At 53.2% G+C, this 19334-nt stretch overlaps 1 protein-coding gene across 1 annotated transcript; it reads right to left on the reverse strand.

Moving 5' to 3' along the window:
* Positions 1-5883: 5883 nt before the first annotated feature.
* Positions 5884-8115, reverse strand: LOC128853819 (corticoliberin-like). Its single transcript, XM_054081525.1, has 2 exons — positions 8068-8115; positions 5884-7420 (listed from the first exon to the last, which is right to left on the reverse strand). Exon 2 carries the CDS (start codon positions 7394-7396, stop codon positions 7004-7006), a length of 393 nt encoding a protein of 130 aa, XP_053937500.1. The 5' UTR covers positions 7397-7420; positions 8068-8115; the 3' UTR covers positions 5884-7003.
* Between the last annotated feature and the right edge of the window lie 11219 nt (positions 8116-19334).

Here is a 19334-nt window from a genome sequence, read left to right on the forward strand (position 1 = left end):
CTTCCTCCTCCGTAGTCCTTTTAGACCTGAAACTTGGTGGTTTACTGGAAGATACTTTTTCAATCTGCAAAACCCTCCTGGGTGGCCTTGAGGACAGTTGTGTGTGATTCGGCTTGAGGTCCTTATTTAAGTTAAGTCTTTGTGTGACCCCTTGGAATGAAAAGCAAGTTTTAGGCTTAAAAAAACAACATTGCATTGGCTGTTTTGGTAGACTTTGCCTGTTCTTGAATGTGGAATTGCACGCTGGATTTTAGGTGAATGTTCATGGGGGTTGAAACTGTTTTAAGTTTGCCCATGTTGCTGTCTAATCTCTGAATTTAAAATTCTTGTGTATTCATGTAGTTCTTGAACCATATCAAAAATTTAAACAGTGCTTCTTCAGAACAACAGTTGTGTAGTCAGAAGTAGGTTAATGCCCACTTTTTTTCTGCTCTTGTACAAGAGTATCTCGAGCTCTGCCTGGAGTTGCACTTCAGATGGCCAAGTTGACTCCTGGTGTGTGGAAATAAAGGTGTCATGGTGCCGAGGATCGCCCGGCCGTGCTGGGCTTGGGCACTGGAGCAGTGATGGCCCCACTGGAGCTATGGTAGTGTTGCACGCGCTGCAGCCCGTTCCCTGGCTTACCTGTGGAATGTTTCCTTCCAGATGTAAAACCCGAGAGCTGTTGATCTCTGATCAGTGTGTGTTGCCAGAATTAAAACTTGAGCTTTGGTTATTTTTTTTTGTTGTTTTTCTTTTTTTTTTTTAAAGTTGTATCATTTTTTATGCGTTGCCTGAGATCTCCACTGCAGTAGTTCAGCCACCTCCTCCAAGCTCATCGAGCCTCTTCAGCATTGATTCTCTTCACACTTGCATCTCCTCCTGATGAGGAGGGATATCAGGGAGAATCCAATCTGGAGAGAGTCCGCTGGCTGGTGTTAAGGACCACTGACTTCATTCCCAAGCTGTGTTGCGTGGAGAGCCGTTCATAGCTTAGGGTGAGTAGGGAAAGCTGCTGCCTCACTTTTGAGACTGGTCAGGTACCATCCCTCCTGCGGGAGAAGGAGGTGGTGCTGGACCCGCTGTGCCCCATCCTCCCTGGGGATGGGGACATCCCCAACGCACTGTAGTACAACGAGTTGTACGCTTCACTTGAAGGAAGGGGCATTGCACCCGTCAAATGCCAGTTTCATTTTGTTAGTGATGTTTGTAGGAAATTCTTGGATATTTATCTGTATATAAATCTGTTTCTGTAAACCTCCATGGCGTCCGATAGGGTGTAGATTTCCTCTGGTTCCATGCAGTGATGTTTTAAAGCCATGTTAATCTTTTTAAGTCTTCTTTTTAGATTTGTAATATTTTTAAACTGCTTTAGATATTAGCACTCATCATGTTCTTAAAATGTGATGCTCTTTGAGGTCTGGGTGAGCGCAGCCTGTAGGCTGAACAGAAACGCTAGCTGAGGAGGGAAGCTGGAGCAGAGCATGGATTAAAACCAAGTCCACAGCAGCGTGGAGTGTGGGTTCACACTCTTTGTGTCACCCATAAACACTACAGATGTGTCCAGGGCAGGAATTTGTTGGAGATGATGTTCCAGTCCCATCTGCAAAGCGGTTATGTTGGAGGGACACTGGTGAGCTTTGGGGGGTGTCATAGCAGAGCGTTTGTACCTTGAGAGAAGCACCCGCTTTTCTCTATGCCCTGAAGTGTTCTTGGCATCTCTGGGTGATTTAGGAAATGTGTCGGTGCTGCAGGGTTTTCCTGCCTGATGCAGCTGGATGTTGGTGTCGTGTTTAATGGGAGACTCACGTGAGGTGATCAGGGAGGCTTCTGCAGCCCCTGCCTCGTGTCAGTAATCCTGGATGCTGTTTAAATGCCCATTAATCTTAGGGCACTGAGCCATGATCCCCCACTGCAGGTGTTTATAGTGTACAGTCGGTAGAAACGTAACATGCTTCATCATTTGATGCTGCTTCCCTGTATCACACTGGAGAGCATCCAGTTTGTAGCGTGTCATTACACCAACGACTGCTTAAGTAGCTTGAAAGAAGTGTAACCGATAGCTAGCAGGGTGGCAGGTGATGTGTTGGTGTTCAAGTTCCGCGAGAGCCATGCTTTGCTCCATGTGCTGTGTTGTGAGGCTCACGTGCTAGCTGGGACCTGGCAAGGCTGAAATTCCCTTTTCCTTCCAAGAAGATGCTTTCTATACAAGAAGAAACTACATGAGGGAAGCTGTCTGCCTTTGATGTTTGCACAAGCCGAATGCCATAAATCTGGAAGACAAACCTCCATTTGGAAGTCAAATGCCAATGTTACCTGCACAGTTAATTTTCTTGTTAAAAGGACACGATGGGAAGTTCTGGAGGGTTTTAATATATATATGTATATGTGTAGAGGAAGCTCTTATATAAAGTGGCCATTCACTCCCGAGTGCTGTTGTCTTCTCACCTCCCTTTCCCCACAGCCCGCCGTGTGGGTGTGCTCTCACAGTCTATGAACGGTTCCCTGGCAAACACTTCCAAAAATGTAATGTTCTACTTGAATTCTGTGAGCTGCCCCTTGTCTGTGGCCCGTCCGACCGGAGATGGACTTTGCCTGCTCCAGCTTCCCTTTGGAAGAAGGTCGGAGAACCCAGGGTAGTGAGGAGGGCGAAGGGCATCTCTGGCATGGCTTGGACTTGTGCAGGCTGGTATGTGAGGTCTTTAAATGTGGTGGCCACGCTCATCGCTAGAGGTCTGATAGAACATGTTGGGCTTTTCCCTTGTGCTGGTTCTCACCACGCTGGGCTCTGCAAGTGGGGCTCGGTGGGCTCTCAGAGCAGGTCCCAGCCCGCGCTGTCGGCTTTGGGTTGCACCCTCACATGTGTGTATGTATGTATATATGCACAAATGTATATATTTACACAACAGGCGTGCACCTTGTACTTGCTGCTGGTTGTTCTTTGGTGGGAAAACCATGGGATTTGGCTCAGAGTGCTTCTCTCAGCCTGATGAGTGGAAGGTGCGAGTTTTGTCTGTCCAGAGTTGTGGTTTCTCCTTTCAGCTGCTGAGAATAACCAAACAGGATCTGCTGAGTTAAATGACAGCAAAGGGAACAGTGGAAGGATCCTGTTGCATAAATAAATGGGTTTTACAAGTGGGAGAGCTGTGCTGTTTGGAAAGGGAAGAACAGTTGTTACTCTTGTGGCCTCCCCTCCTTGCTCGAGTGGGTCGATGCTTGTCAACACGTTTTTGCAGGGTCTGGTCCAGTGACTCCATTCCCAGTGCTTGTGGGTGGATCTGCAAGGATGTGGAGTTATCACAAGTCATAAAACTGAAGTCAGGCGCTGATCTGTGTCAGGGCATGGCCAGGGTACATGTGAGTAGCCCCAAGTTGCTTCTAGTTGCATTGGGTAGGGCCTGCAGTTGGCCCTGCCCTCCTCGAGCCCGTCTTTCGTGAGGCAGACGGAACACGGGGGCTTCTGCTTCACTGCAGAAATGGGGAATGCTGGGAGGGGAATTCCTTATCTCTTGCACGTTTGCAGTTTTGTTTGTGTCCATCACGGTAGATGCACTCTGAGGTTTGCCAGGTTCTGAATGCTCGCTCTTTCCTTGCTTGGCTGCGTGGCGCCCAAGCCCATCGCTGCCATCCTTTCCTTCTGCTTGTCCCCGCCATCTCCCGCTTTGCTGAGCGGGTGTGAACGGTTTGGTTTCTGTTGTCTCTGATGTCTTGCAGACATCGAGGCGGTTTGTGTTCATTTTTGCATGTGAGTGAGGCCCTGAACGGAGTCATTCATCCCGGGGTTTGGTTGGGTTGGCCTCTCGGTGCAGGCTGAGGGAGGTGAGGACGCCGGGGAGGAGGCGTTTGCGTTTGCACTTCATCATGGGGTTGGGGTGGTGGGGAGCCCAGCTTTAATAAAGAAAAAAAAAGTATAAAAAAAAAAAACCACAAAACCAAAACCAACCACAATCGAAGTATAAATGCATCTGAAAAGCAATTATAATATAGACATATATATATTTTGTTATGTTACTAAAGGACCATACTTGGAACTGTCTGTAAGTAGATGTGGCTGTCTGACCTTTGTGGGTTGTTACACTCGATACTACTGAGCTCCTGTACATACACGCAATTACGGCAGAAGGAATTCTTTTATGTTTTAGCATGGTAATTTGTGTATTGTATGTCTGAATATAAACTAAAATAAAGATTGCTAAGTTATCTGAAACCACTGTTGTAAAATAAATGTTTTCAATGCAGAAGGAAATGTGCGTTGGTTTGTTCTTTCCTTCTCTGCCTGCTGGATATCGTCACAAGAGGAAGGGTCTCTGCTTCTGCACCCACCGTGGGTCCCTGGTGGTGTTTGAGCATTGGCAGCTAAAGACCTTCCCACAATGCTGGACCACAGCAGGCGTTTGGGCTGTAAATACAAGTTAGAGTGGCCAGAACTGATTGCAGGGTCCCGGAAAGGGGCCGACTGCTCCAGCCTCCATGGAGGTTTGTCTGTCTGCAGTAAAAACATCCCTGTCCTAGGAACCTCACATCATCAGAGACCGATTTTGTTCCTGGTGTTGCTGGTCAAGAGGCGGAAGCAAAGAGGAGTGATATGTGTGTCCAAGGCTGCTGTGGGATTTGCTTCCCAGCCAAGGCGGGACCTGAGGCAGTGTAAAACCTTAATCCGACACCTGGGTCTGCAGTGGATGAAAGGCTGCCCTGGTGGGACCTGTGCTTGTGAAGACGTTGATTCCCATGTGATGGATATCAGCTAGAAGGAGGTAAGCACAAAACCCTGCTGTTCCAACTCAGCATGTCCTCTCTGGTGAGACTCATGGGTGCAACCTCAGGGGAGCCCCAGGGTCCTGCTCCAACTCTGTCCTTTGCAGGATGGTTTCCAAGGAGCAGCCAAAGCCCAGCTGTGTCCGTTGACACTGTGAACGGACACTGGTTGGTGGCTTTGGGCAGCGGTACCAAGGAAGGCCCCCCATCGCACTGTGCCCATGTGAGGGTTGTTTGTGGCTGGGAGGGCAGGAACAGGGTGCAGCGAGCAAATCGCTCCTGCTGGCAGCCTGAGATTGGAAACATCTGAGCTGAGTAGGGACTGGGATGCCTTCTTCTGGGAGAAGGTGTCCCACCCATCATGCCCCATCATTCTGGCCATGCTGTCCTTGGTGCGCTGGGGACCAGGCTGGGCTGGCTGTTTGCTTAAATGCTATTTGCTCTTGGAGACTTTTCCTCCAAGAGCCACTAAACTCCGGGTTCACTAAACCTTGTCCCAAACTGCCAGCTGTGGCACTGAAATACACAAACTTGCTGCGAGGCTGTTGGAGTTGTGTGCAGGGAATACTGGAGGAGAGAAAGCCCCAGCGGGGTCTTGGGGTACAGCTCCCAGCCTGGGGCTCGGAGAAAACCCTGTTTGTAAAAGCCATGTCTGTCCCTGGAGGGCTGTGAAGGTGGAGGGCATGGGACTGCTCTGGTGACGCGGGCATGGTGACACAGGCACGGGGAGTGCTGGATCCCTCATGGAGCCAGAGGAGCCACCAGCACCTGTCAAGCCCCTGTCCCCAGTGCAGCACCCCAGATGCGTCTCCACAGCCCCCGTGGGTGGGTCTCCATCCTGCCTGTCCCCACTCACGTCCCCAGCACTTGTCCAGCACACACCACCCTGCAAGCAGCAGGAATCCTCCCCCTCCTCCTGCTGTGTCCGGGGGTTCAGCTGATCTCAGACCCCACCCCTGCACCAGCAAAGCCCTGTCTTTCCCATGAGGGTTACAAGTGCTTCCGAGCCGCTCCGGCTGCCTCAGGCTGGGCGCAATTTCCTCTGGTTTAACAAACTGTTCCTCCCTTTCCTTATGGTAATCACTGCTTTTATGTATTCCTTACCTTTTTTTTTTTTTTTTTCATTACAGGAGAAAATGTACCTTTACAGGAAAAAAACCCAGCCCACAAAGCAATCACAGTGCACCAGCAGCTTCAGGAGATCTTTGTCCCACGTAAGCACCAGCTTCAGAGAAGACCAAACTAGTTTTGAGAGCCCCAAGGCTGATCTCCTGGATATTTTTGGTTGCCAACACAAGAGGTGCTGCTACTACAGCCCTGGAAGGAGGATGAAAGACTTTCAGGTCCCTGTGGGATGCCAGTGTCTGTCTACGTGGGTGACGGTGGTCACTCATAGGTGATGGGCTGATGGTGGTCTCACAAGTCATGGCAGTCGGCTCATGGGTGATGATGATCACTCACAGATGATGGTGACAGGTTCATGGGTGATGCTGGTCACTCAGGATGGTGATGGGCTCATGGCGATCCCCAACAGGTGATGCTGATCCCTCACTGGCTGCTGATGGGCTGTGGTGGGACACAATCACCGGTGCCACATCCCAACCATCTCAAGACCCTCTTGCAGGACTGACCGTAAGCCCCTCTGGAGCACATGCTGCCCCATCCTGATGCCAGGACTGTTTGTGCAGCCTCATTCCTTATTTTGCAGTTGATGATGGGTTTTCACAGGCACGTCCCATGCTCACGTTCCTTGGGCAGGAGAGGCGCGAGCTGCACCACTCAGAGCACTTTATGCAGGTACCTTTCACCCAGGGATGCATCTGGGATTGCTCTGGTGTTTCAGGGGAGACCCAGCTTGGATCCATGGATGTGGAAGGGACTGAACAGCTCTAGGAGGGGAGAGGACACTCGGTACCCATGGTTGCTGCAACACTATTATGTTGAAGTAGTCCCAACCCATGTGGCTGTGAGGCAGATGGATCCAGAGGGCTCAAAATCCGGGATACAACCCCCCACCCCCGAGGTGGGGAACAGAGCAAGCCCTATGTAGGGGTGGGGGAAGCACAAGAGCACAGCAGCAGGGCAGGTGCGAGGGTGAATTTAATGCACAACAGCGAGAGAAACACACGGGACGCAGCGATGGGGACCCCACTGGGCAAGGAGAGGGCTCCTTGGGCACGGCTCCAGCCTCCGTCTGCGCAGCAGCATCCCTCCCTCTTCTCCGCTCACTACGGGGTCGGTTTCCTTCATTCCCCGCCAGGACTCTCCCTCATTTTCCTATACTCTGCAGCAAGAGCTTATTGCTGAGCGCCTTCTGGGCCAGTCTCTCCTCCCGGGACATCTCCAGGAACTCACGCAGGAGGTGGAAGGTGAGATCCAGCGAGTTGGGTTTGCCATCTCGCCTCTTGCCGGTTTGCAGCGCCCGTTGGGCCCGGGGCACCACAATGGGCTCTGCCCCACTGGCTTGGCACAGTCTTTGGGGCAGGGGGCTCGCGGTGGCACCCAGGGGTCGTGGGGCTCCCGGCCAGGGCTCCCAGCTGGGTTGGGGGGCCAAGGGCATCCTGCGGGACAAGCCTCGAGGCCACTGCAGGGGCGAGCAGGTCTCCGAGGGCAAGAAGAGCAGGACGAGAACAGAGGCAGCTGAAATCATCCTGACCCGCATCGCAGCCGCTCCGGAGCCAGGTGCCTGCAAGAGCCCCCAACCCCGACCCCCACACCCCCCGCTGCGGTCACGGGGCAGCCGAGGGGCTGCACAACCATGGGGGACCCCCGCCCCAGGGATGAGACACTCCCCCCCCTCGGGGATAGAACTCCCAGGAGGGGACCCGTCTAGGAGTAGGGAGCCCCCAGATAAGAATCCCACCCCACAGAGGGGACTCCCCTCCCTCGTGCCTGGGACAGGACCCCCACTCCCCTGTCCCCGGGAAGGAACCCACCTTGAGGTGGGACCCTCTCCTCCCCTGTCCCTGGGGATGGGAATCACCTGGGGTCGGGATCCCCCCTCCCCGGGATGGGGGCCCTCCCTCCCCTGTCCCCCTCTTCTGCCTCTGTCCCCCTTCCTGGGAACGGGACCCCTCCCTGTCCCTGTCCCCCTCTCTCCCCTTTGCCCCTTCCTGGAGACGGGACCCCTCCACTGTCCCTGTTCCCCTCCCTGGGAACGGGACCTCTCCCCTGTCCCTGGGATGGGACCCGTTCCCGTCTCCGTCCCCGTCCTCCTCCCCGGGAACGGGACCCCTCCGTCCCCTGTCCCTGTCCCCGGGGATGAGATCGTCCCCTCCCCTGTCCCCCTTCCTGGGGACGGGGTCCCTCCCCCCGTCCCGGGACCCCCCTCACCGCCGGCCGCTCCACCCGCTCCTCGCCCCGCGCTGCCGCTGCCGCCGCGCTTTATAGGGGCGCGGGATCACGTGACAGCTCTACGGCAGGGGCGCCCCCCCCACACCCACCTAGGACCCGCGGAGGGAGCTGTCCGCGGTGCTGAACCGCCCCTCCCGGAGAGAGGGGGAGAGTCCGGGGACGCGGAGGGACTCGGGGGTGGGTGGGTTTTGGGGGGGACAAGGGGGATCGAGTTTAGGGGAACACAGGGGATCGAATGGGTATGAGTTTGGGGGGACATGGGGGACCGAGAGGGGAGAGAGTCTGGGACACTCAAAGGGGACTGAGGGAGTGAGAGTCAAGGGGGCACACTTTGGGAGGGGAAGAGAGGAGGAGAATCTGGGGGGATGCGGGGGATCGAGGACGTGTGGATTTGGGGGGACACAGTGGATAGCGGGGGGGTGAGAGTCTTGAGGACAAGGGGGATCGAAGGGGAGATTTGAGGGGACAGGAGGGATCGTGGAGTGGAGACTCTTAGGGACAAGGGGGACCATGGGGGTGAGAGTCAGGAGGAAACAAAGGATCATGGGATGAAGAATCAGGGGGATTTTGGGGTGGAGAGTCGGGGGCAAAATGGGAGATAGAGAGGGGAGAGTCAGGGGGTCACAGGATTGTAGAGGAGAGAGTCTGGGGGACGTGGGGAATCATGGGGACGAGAGAGTGAAAGGCTGGGGGATCATGAGGGGACAGTCTGGGTAGACACAGGGAGTCGTTGGGGGAGTTGAGAGGGGCACAGGATCAAGAGGGAAGAGTCGGAGAGACAAGAAGGATCATGGGGGTGAGAATCTGGGGATAGATGGGGGTGCAGTGGATGAAGGGGAGTGAGAGGGGGTGCGGCAAGACCAGCTGGCTGAGCCCACTGCTCCTGCGTTGTACCAGGATGCGTTTCAAGGCACTTGGACACGAACCCACACTCGGTCCCCATGGGGCTGTGCGTGCCCGTGGCAGAGGGAGGTGCACAGGGGATGTGGGGTCGACTCTGAGCTTTGCACCACTTCATTTCACAGGGCAAGTTTTCCTCTCCAGCACCAGCGGCTCCTTTAGAAGTTGTCTAGTGAAGGCATCTCTGGCATCCTTCCTGGCTCTTCTGAGTGATTCATCTCCTGGTGCCATGCAGAAGAAAACTTCACTTTAGAAGTGTAAATGTGCTTCTGAGCACACTTTTCTCCTTTTGGTGGAGTTCAAAGGGCAGGTTCTTTCCCTGGTCTGATGGCCCAGCACCTCTGGATGCAAACTGAGGTCTGAGGGATTTTTGTAAGTGATTCATTTGCCTTTTCCTCACTCCCTGCTGGAGCTTCCATCACTGGGCACTTGAGTTCAGCAATCACTTCATCTTGCAAAAGTGCTGCTGTCTCTAAAATTAAAATTCCCTCATGAGGAATAAACATCTCAAGAGAACAGAAGAAAAAAAAAAAAACCAAAACAACCTACATGAAATAGAACTTGAATGAATGGCAAGAACCCCCACATCCTCCTCCAGGTCAGGAGCCACACGAAAAACAAGGGCTCTGTTGCTTTCTACAGGGTCACTGGAAAGGGCCAAGAGGATTAGTGGAGGCGGCAAGTGGGGGGCTCCCCTCCAATCCCTTAACTGCAAAATAACTCCTAGCGGAAGGAAAGTGGCCATCGGGTGAGCTTGAGGGGGGAGCATCTGCCTCCCATTTGCTTTGTGCACGCTGCATTGTGTAGGTGCTTTTATTCCCTGAGTCATTGAGGGCTCCTGTAATTTCCAGTGCTCCACCTGAGCCCTCTTTTCCCTCTGTCCCCCAAAGCCTGACTCCCTGTGCCATGGCCGAGCCGGGCTGTGACTGTCCTCGCTATACTGGCGGGACCCCTCGATCTGGAGCTGCCACTGCGCTGCCTGCAGCTCCCAGGGCATCTCCCAGTTGTGGTGGGTGCTGAGGGCAAACGTGCCACTCCCCACCCCCAAACCCCAGGAGGAGAAGGAAAAGTTCCACCAGTGACTGGAGCCCCAGAGAGCCCCAGTGCGAGGAACGGAGCTGTTTCCCCTGTGCTGTCCGACTGCCCATGGCGGGTCCGGGCATGGTTTTAACTCTCCTTGAAATGTGGTTGGGACCTGGTGGGTGTCACTGCTGCCCAGCTGCTCTCTGCCGTGGGTAGCCTTGGCGCAATGCATGGAAGTGAATCTGGGGCTTATTCTCATGCAGACCAAGCATGAGGACAGATGACCCCAGATGACTCGGAGCCATAGGAGATGAGGTGGCAGAGCCAGGCACCCACAGCCAGGGAGCCCTGGTTGCAGGGGCAGCTCATGTTTTGGGGCTGCTCTGCCCTCCTGCTGCAGTGGCTGGAGCTGAGTGTCCCAGTGGGACAATTTTGGCTGCTCCTCTGCACGTGAAGCTGGGCTCTCTCTACAAAACCCTTTTGTTCTATTTCCTAGGGCTTCTCTATAGAAGCATCTCTCGGGAAGGTCAGGGGTTGTGGTGGGAGGGCCTGATGCTCGGAGCATCTCCCGTGGGGGACCATCCAGGCTCAGGATGAGCAAGCTCTGGGCAGAGGGAGCTGCGTTGACATGCTCACAGCCAGGAGCAGACACAGGGAGATGCAGCTCAGTTCATCTTTTACCCCCACGGCAAGCACTGGGGCTGGTAATGCTTAAAAAATGTTTTTCATTTGGTTTGGGTTCTTTAGGATTAGTCATTTAATTGTAGGAAAGACGGTGAACCCAACAAGTGCGTCTTGTACTTGTGCTTTATTTAGGAATCTCAACTTGGAAAATAATATATATATATATATATATATACGTGTGTATGTATTTTCTGTTCCCTTCATAAATTACTGACACATTCAATGCTGAAGGGCCCTGTGTGCTGCCTGGGGATTCATTATTGTCACTTTTAGGGATGTCTCTGTCTCTTCCTCTACTCAGGAGTGTGAGGAGCGATGTGTTAATGATGCTTTCAGGGATGCCAAATTCACCCCTTGGCTGCGCTCACTGGCTCGCAGAGGCACAGATCCAACGGCCTCACAGCTGGTGGGAGTCAGAGAGGCTCCTAATTAGGCGCTTTAAGTGCTTGGAGCCTTCTGTCTCGTGAACAGCAAGTCGCACGTGGCAGCCGCTGCTTCGCCGATCGTGACAGCTTTGGCTCTAAAGTGTGGCTGAGCTTCCAGCAGCTTCTCCTAAGAACCAGGTGGGACTTGCCAGCCACTTTCCTCCTTTTGCTCCTTGGGGGCTGGTACCAGCCTCCATCCTCCCCCATCATTGCAAACAGCTGTGCTGGGCTTCACACCTCTGTGTTGGGTGCAGACGAAGCTCTAGGGCCCCTCTGCTCCCTGCTGTGCATCCTCCTGTGCTGGGTGGGGGGAGCAGTTGGTGGGGGCTGGCGCTGCCCATCCCGCTCTGGAGAAGGTATCTCATGGGCTGACGAACCTGAGATTGACCTTTATGTTTCACCATTCTCAGGTTAGACAGTCCTTGAGGTGCCCCTCGCTTGGGCAGCCACCACACCACCACCCCTCATCGCACACTGGATGTCAAGTGCCTGCCCAGACTCCCCAGCCTCCGAGGAATTTGGAAGAGAAAGCAGAGAAGCAGCTCCTTGGCTCTGTCTTCCCAGAGTGGCACTTCAGCTCCTCTCCATCCAGGCTTGACCCCTGGCTCTGCATGGAACAGCTCTTTCCCAAGGAGGTATTGGTGGGAGGCTGTTTTCTCTTGGGGATACCTTGTTGCATGGGACCATTACTTGGGTTTAAGAGATGGTGGCAAATGTTTTTCCGTGATCAGGTGGCACTGGGACTCTGCTTTCACAGTGGTGCTGCTTGTTGGGCTTCTTCAATCCTCCCAACAGCTCCAGCCAGCTGGCCCTGCGTGCTCCTCGTGGGCTTTGAGTCACGCCACGCTGCTGCGGCACGCGGTCATCTCCTGATTCAAACTGAACCAGTCTAAGGGCTTTGCTCCTGTAAGGAACTGGTCGTGGCCCCACAGGTTTTGCAACTGCAAAATAGTGGCAGGAAGAGGGTTTGTGCCATGTGCGCAGGACTTGTCCTTCTCCAAGAACCAAGAGAGAGGTCAGTACAAACCAACTCTAGTTGAGCCCTACAGGCTTAGAAAGGTCAGGAAGCAGAAGCGGAGATGGTCACGGCCACTAGATAGCGGCGGGGGCTGTGACTCCCTCAGCAGCTGGGCTTTGCATGATCCTGGCTTTGCTGGTGGAGAGAAACTTCACCCTTTACCTCCACGGGAGGAGGGTAACAACATGAGTGCAGACCCTTTGAAATCCTGGCCCTACTTCTTTCCTGTGTGGATGGTTTTTGCCTTTAAAAGAAAGGAGGTGCGTGCTTGGGTGTCCTGCAGGCTCCTGGATGGCGCACGGCACGGGCTGGATGGTGCGTGAAGGCTGTGTGCCTGCTCCAACAGGCAGCAGCTGCGTTTGGACACGCAGGGAACAGTGTCCAAGAGGGAGCATGCGGAGCAGCGCTGCTCCTCTTGTGCAGAGGGCTGTGCGTGGAAGCGCTCTGGGCTCTATCAGCCTGGAGGGGCTGAAATCACCCAGTGCTGCCCTTAAAAGAGGGATACTGGGGCTCCAAGCTTTAGTGCCCTGGGCTGGGAGTGTGCAGAACCACACACGAGGGTTCAGGGGACCAAAAGGGCTGGGCTCAGGAGGGGCCTGGGCTTGGCATGGGCTGCAGGTTAACTCTGTCATAACAGCTTCTAAGAGCTGCCTGTTCCTAGAAAAAAAAAAAATGGAGAGCCTGCCTGCACCCCAGGAAATCTTCTAGCACCTCATTATCTTCCAATTAGCTTCGTGTCTAATGCATTTCCCTTTCTGTGATATCTGAGGCAGGGCCAAAGCACATCTTCCCTGCTCTGCAGCGCGGCACCCTGGGTTGCAGACCGCAGCACCCATGCGAGCAGCGGGACCGGCAGAGCACGCTTCTACAGGGACTGCCCCAGATTTTGAAAGTTAAGAACACAAAAACCTTCCTCCCATCTCTGCAGATAACAGTGGAGGTTCCTGATTCGACTTCCTAATACTATGGGATGCGGAAAATTGCTCCTCTGGGGAAAGGTATCTCTTGTGCCATTCTGGCAGCTTCTTGGCAGAGAGATTTGCCATAAGTGTGGAAAAATGACTGTTAAAACTCATTAATTGAGTGAACTACAAAGTCAAGGGGAATGACTTCTTGAATTTGGCGTCGACAAGCTCCATGCAAGATGCGACTGGGCCTAGGAAGCCGTCAGGAAAAGGCACAGAGGAATCTCTGACCCATTTTCAGCCCCTTTCTGGATTTCTTGCTGCTTTTGAGTTCTGACATGATCCCACACATATGGAACAGACTGAGCCTGACGCACCTCCAGGTACCCCACGTGCAGCCAAGACAATCTATTTCAATTGAAAGACCCTGGATTTGCCTGGGAGAAAAGGAAAGAAAAACCTTTCAGGCAGAAACTAAGGGACTGCAGAGCCACAGCGCAGCTTTTGCTCACGGAATGCCTCTCTTGGAAACCCATGATTGGTTTTGGGGGCTTTTAAGCTTTGCCTTATGGGCTTGCAAAGACCAGAAAAAGCCAAATAGAATGAGGTTGTCTGAGCCAGTTTGAGTTTTAAGAAGGTTGGACAGAGCAATGAAGTAGCGGCAGACTTGTCCTGACCTCCCCCATCGCAAGAAGAAACCGAGCAGAAAGGTGGTGAAGACTTCCAAGAATAATTAGAAATCTCTTCTGCAGGAGGGAGAAGAGGAAGGTGCAGGGCAGTGCCTGCCTTACCTGCAACCACGCGTTGTCCCCAGGGAGGTGAGGTGGAGGCTGCATCCCACACACTGGCTGCCTGTCCCCTCTCGCCTTCTCTCCTCCACCCTGCCACCCCCACACCGTCTTTTATGGCCTTTCTCGTCACTCAGCTGATATGAACCGGGCTACAGCGAGTTGCCACGCTTTCTGCTGGCTTCCTGTTTGTTCATCACGAGCGTCTGTGGTAAAATTTCCATTACATGCTGGACAGGCAAGGTGGCGGAGAGAAGTGAAGCAAAAAAAAAACCAAACCCAGCAACACAACTCTGTGTTTTAGTGGTTCTCTCCACTCATTTGAAAATGAGAAAGTACCTGGCTGCTGTTAGACAGAGGGAGGCGAGGAGGGATGCCCAAGGTGCGGGAGCTGCAGAGCATTCTCCACTGCCTGCCTCCAGCTTGGGCATGGAGCTGCCCTGGGTTTCCCCCTCTTTGGCCCTGGAAGGACAGAGAGGTCCTATTCCTCAGTTCAACAAGCAGCAGAGCATCATTTCTATCCCGCCCAGGAAGAAAGTGTGTTTCCTGAGTGCTGCCTCTCTGAATGGAGGCAGAGCACATGGCAAAGCTCCATCCTGTCCTGACCACAGGCTACTGCATCCTCTTCATCCTAAAGCTGCTCCAGCTCAGCCAGCAGATCCTCCATAGAGGCCAGATCCAGAGTGGAAGCAGCTCCCATGTCTCGTGGGTCTAACAGAGCAGAACCAGAGAGCTGTGATTTATTCTGACCTTTTGTTAATCCTTGGTGGGCCCAGAAGAGCAGTTTTGGCTGTAGAACATAGGAAAACAAAGGGAAAGGTGGAAAGCCACGTGCCACGATAAAACAGATGCTACCAAAGGATGCAGGCACATCTGAAGCAGCGTGCCCTGGCCCAGAGGGGCACAGCACAGTTCTATGGGGCTGGAGCAGTGTGTGTACGTGGCAGGACACGCAGCTGCGGGGCAAGCTGTGCTCCTCACCACCTCTGCAAGGGGCGATTTCCATCGGCTGTCACAGAGTCTCTGATAGCTCCTGGTCTGGCTCCTGCTCATGTGCCTTGTTCTAGTGCCCTGTTCTTGGCTTTGCTTTAGAGGGTGTGAAACACCCCATGTGATGCTTTCCAAGGCGAAATGGAGCTGAAGGGCTGAGCAGTGGTAATGGAAGAGGGAGGCAGCTTGGTGATTCAAAGATCTATGGTTGGTTTGCTGTCTTGGAGAGGACATCGCTCCCCCAGTGCCCCTTTCCAGGACACCCAGTGAGATGGCAGAGGGGTTGTGGAGCTGCAGTCCAGCTTTTCCTGAGCTCTGTGTTTCAATGCTGTGTGGTGTCCCCGGACAAAGCTTCAACACCGGGAAATTGCCGTGGCTCTGGCACACGTATCTGCTAGAGATCCCTGTGGTGGAAACCCTCTTCAAAACCTCCTTGGTGTGTCCCTCTGTACCAGCAAAGGCAGCAATAAGGGTGGGAAATGCCACAGTACCAGTGCCGGCCATTTGAAGGGTATCTTTAGTTAACCAAATTGCACCACTTCCCTCAAACATGACTCAGAGTGGAGGTCCTGGTGCTGCAGCAGCTCTTGGGTGCAGCAGGCTCCAGATCTGCCCGCAGCAAGTGGAGATCATCTCTCCTGCCATCCCCATGGGGAGCCCATCTCCTTCCCTGCATGCTCTGCCCTTGCAGTCACCTTTTGGTGCCTTTGTTTTCCCCCCATTTGTGTCAGATGAGAGAGTTACCCCAGCTCGGGCGGCACAAGGACGAAGCTGTACCTTAACGGACTCGTTAGCGTGGCTCGGCAAGCTGCTGACTGCTCACCCTCTGCTTTTCTCTTCTCACAGCTGCTGTTTGCATGAGAGAGGAAGGAGGGGGACACTTGCATGTTCTTTGTTTTGTTTTTTTTTTCTTTCCGTTTATTGAAAGCTCAGAAGGAATACTTTGGGATTCAGGATTTCTTCTTTTGCTCTGTGTGGGTTTTAACACCCAGGCTTTTCCTAGAGCACAGCTTCGAGGTGTCCGATCTCAACAGTGATGGATGTACCCAGCAGAACCCGGCACAGCAGAGACCCGTGTCCTTGGCAAGAGCCAGATGCCACTACCCAGCTGGAAGCCCACATCTGCAGCCCCCACCCATGGGTGCTCCACGCTGAACTGAACTGTCCCCGGCACAGCAAGTGGTGCTACAAAGGTAAAGGATGGTCGGGTAAATAATGTAGCTGCGCTGCTGTGCACCCCAGGTTTTTCATATAATCATAGAATGATTTAGGTTGGAAGAGACCTTAAGGCCCATCCAGTTCCACCCCTTGCCATGGGCAGGGATACCTCCCACTGGATCAGGGGCTCAGAGCCCCATCCAGCCTGGCCTTGAACACCTCCATGGATGGGGCAGCCCCCACTGCTCTGGGCAACCTGGGCCAGGGCCTCCCCACCCTCACAGCAAAACATTTCTTCCTAAGATCTCATCTCATCTCAATCTCCCCTCTTGCAGCTGGAAACTGTTCCCTTCATTCTACCTCTACACTGTCCTGTGCTTTGAATTGTTTTATTGAACAACCCTTCCCCATCCTTTCTGTTCTTGTTGCAATTATTCAGTCTATGGGTTAATGAGGTCTAATGAATCTTCAGTGTAGATTTGTTGAGGTTGAATCGAGTCTTTTAAATGTCTTTGATTCTTATAAATATTTCTGCAGGGATTGAGCTTGACCAAGGGTTGTTTTGGTGAGAAATGGTGTGAATTTCACTTAAGGTATTGGTGAAAAAGTTTCCAGTGGCACCAGGTAAACATGTCAGTGTGTAATGTATTGGATGTATTGGCTGATTGCTGTCTCAAATACTCCTCATGGAGCAGCTTCAAAATACCCCATTTTCCATTGCTGTTTTGATCGTGACTTCTGAAAAAACCCCACCTCCGTTAGCAGAGCAGGGGTTTTAATGCAGACACCACCAGCTCTTGTTTGCAACAAATTGCCTTGTTTATAAGACAGAAATTAAGCATTTTTTTTGCAGTTGGCCAAGACCATACCCGGCGCAGCTGTGGGATGGATCTGCTCTGCCCAGAACTTGGCATTAGGAGGGGAGCAGTGAGGCTGCTGCTTGTACTCATCGGCACAGCCCACTCCTGCAATGAATTACCAAGTTCTCAGATGAGCGGTGGGATGAGCACACAAGTTTTAACACCCAGGTTCTGCCTCTTTCTGTACAATTAGGAAACAAGTTTGTAGTAAGCTCGAAAGGAAAATGAGCCTTAGTTCTGACCCGATGGATCACTGTGTTGCTTTCCAGCTCCCCCAAGCCTCCAAACAGAGCAGCCATGGGCACTGGAGCTGCCTGGGGTGGTTACCTCGGGCGGGCAGCAACGACATGCTTCACCTATTTCAAAGAAAACCAAGCCCATCTGCTGCAGAAAGTACAACCCAAAAGTTCACCTCCTGGCTGCTCCTGCCTCGAAATGAGTGTATTTTCTCTTTGACGGTCAGGCAGATATTGTTCTCATTTTCTTTGTGTGTTTTTCTTTTTTTTTTTCTGATTTCAACCGCTCCGATCTATTTTTAGTGACAAGGGGATTGTGTTCGAGATGCTCTGTTGCTGGTCAGATCTGCTGTGGTTTGGGTTGCTCTGGACGTTGGGCAGGAAGTCAAGAAAAGCTGGTGCTGAGTTGGGTCTGCCGGCACTGCCAGGACAGGGACCCTGCTGTGGTCGGGGGGACCCTGACTACCAGGGGGGCTGCAGTCAAGCCTGTGGGTACTGTGTGATAGCAATAAATCAAAAGCCTTTGGGAGGTTTTTGGGCTGCTTTAATGGGAGGTCTTTTCCACCCTAGTGATTCTGTGAGAGCTGGAAGTGTGGCATTGCCTGGGTGTATAATGAGAAAAAGGGGTTGAGAGAGCTGGGGTTGTTCAGCCTGGAGAAGAGAAGGTTTCGGGGAGAACTTAGAGCAGCTTCCAGCACTGAAAGAGGCCCCAAGAAAGCTGGGGAGGGGCTCTTGATCAGAGAGGTCAGGGGTGGGATGAGGGGAAAGGGTTTTCAGCTGAAAGAGGGGAGATTGAGATGAGGAAGAAATGTTTTGCTGTGAGGGTGGGGAGGCCCTGGCCCAGGTTGCCCAGAGCAGTGGTGGCTGCCCCATCCCTGGAGGTGTTCAAGGCCGGGTTGGATGGGGCTCTGAGCCCCCTGATCCAGTGGGAGATGTCTCTACTCATGGCAGGTGGTGGAACTGGATGGGCTTTGAGGTCCCTTCCAGCCCAAACCATTCCACAATTCTATGATTCCTGCTGCCTTTCTCCAGTATTCCTGTCCTTTGGGAGGGAACCATGGGGGCAGTGGCTGCCCCAGGGTGGTGTCCTGGGGCTGTCTCTGTGTGCTGCACACTCCTGGCCAGCAGCAACAGTGAGCTGGAGCGGTGCGCTCCGAGGGGCGGCTGCTGCCTCTCCCGGGCAGGACTCGGGGAGCGCTTTGCCTGACTGCTGCAGCAGTGCACAGTGCCACGACTCATCAAACCAACACATTTTCTCTTTTTTTCCACTTAAAAAAATTAATGGCATGACCCTCATGGCTTTTTGGGCTAGGGTAGTCACCCTGCTGCGATGCAACCTCACGGCCAAGGCTACCTGAGAAAGGCTGAGATCTATATCTTGGCAAAAAAGAGTGGGCTTTTTTGTTCTGGCTCTCACCACCGTAGCCTGCGAGCGGCCAGCATGGCCAGTGCCGGGGAGCATGAGTGCCGGGAGGGCAACGAGGCAGAGGCGAGGGGGAGCTGCCCTCCTCCCATGCGGTGTTTCTGATGTGGCGCATTTGCCGCCAGCGTTTTGTCACAAACAAAAGATCTTCAGTCCTGTGGCGCTGGCAATGGTGAAGTGGGAACTGGCAGACCCTCCAGACCGTGGCCATGGGTGGCTGAGGGCATCCACGATGGTGCCATGACTTGGGGACAAGAGCGATGGTGGTGGGGATGGAGCTGCTCAGCATGGAGCCCTCCCACCACGGCGTTCGCTGCTCAATTTGCCGTTGCCCCTTCAAGCAGGGTGTGGAGAAGGGGATGGCACTGTGTTTTAGAATGGTGGGAGCAGCCAGCCCTGGTGGAAGCATTGGTTTGTTGAGGTAAAAGATGGCTGTGTGGCCGTAAGCCTGGATTTGCTAGGGTGAAGTGTGGGTCTGCTGAGGGAAAAAAGCAGATCTACTGAGGGAAAAGGTGGATCTACTGAGGGGAAGTGCATATCTGAGGAAAAACGTAGATCAACTGAGGGAAAGCCCAGATCTTCTGAGGCAAAATAGGGCTCTGCTAAGGAAAAAAGTGCATCTGTTGAGGGAAAAGTCTGTGTCTGAGGAAAAATGTGGACCTACTGAGGAAAAACGTGGATCTACTTGAAGGAAAGCGCAGATCTTCTGAGGAAAAATAGGGCTGTACTAGGGAAAGATATAGATCCGTTAAAGAAAAATGTGGATCTTGAGGGGAAATACGTGGATCTGCTGAGGAAAAATGCAGATGTTTTGAGGAAAATTATGGACATACTGT

The sequence above is a fragment of the Cuculus canorus genome, chromosome 16, assembly GCF_017976375.1.
Source record: "Cuculus canorus isolate bCucCan1 chromosome 16, bCucCan1.pri, whole genome shotgun sequence".
NCBI classification, from domain to species: domain Eukaryota; kingdom Metazoa; phylum Chordata; class Aves; order Cuculiformes; family Cuculidae; genus Cuculus; species Cuculus canorus.

What these genes read in the sequence shown, in the direction of transcription:
- LOC128853819 (XM_054081525.1), bottom strand. Translation starts at nt 7,396, where the DNA reads ATGCGGGTCAGGATGATTTCAGCTGCCTCTGTTCTCGTCCTGCTCTTC.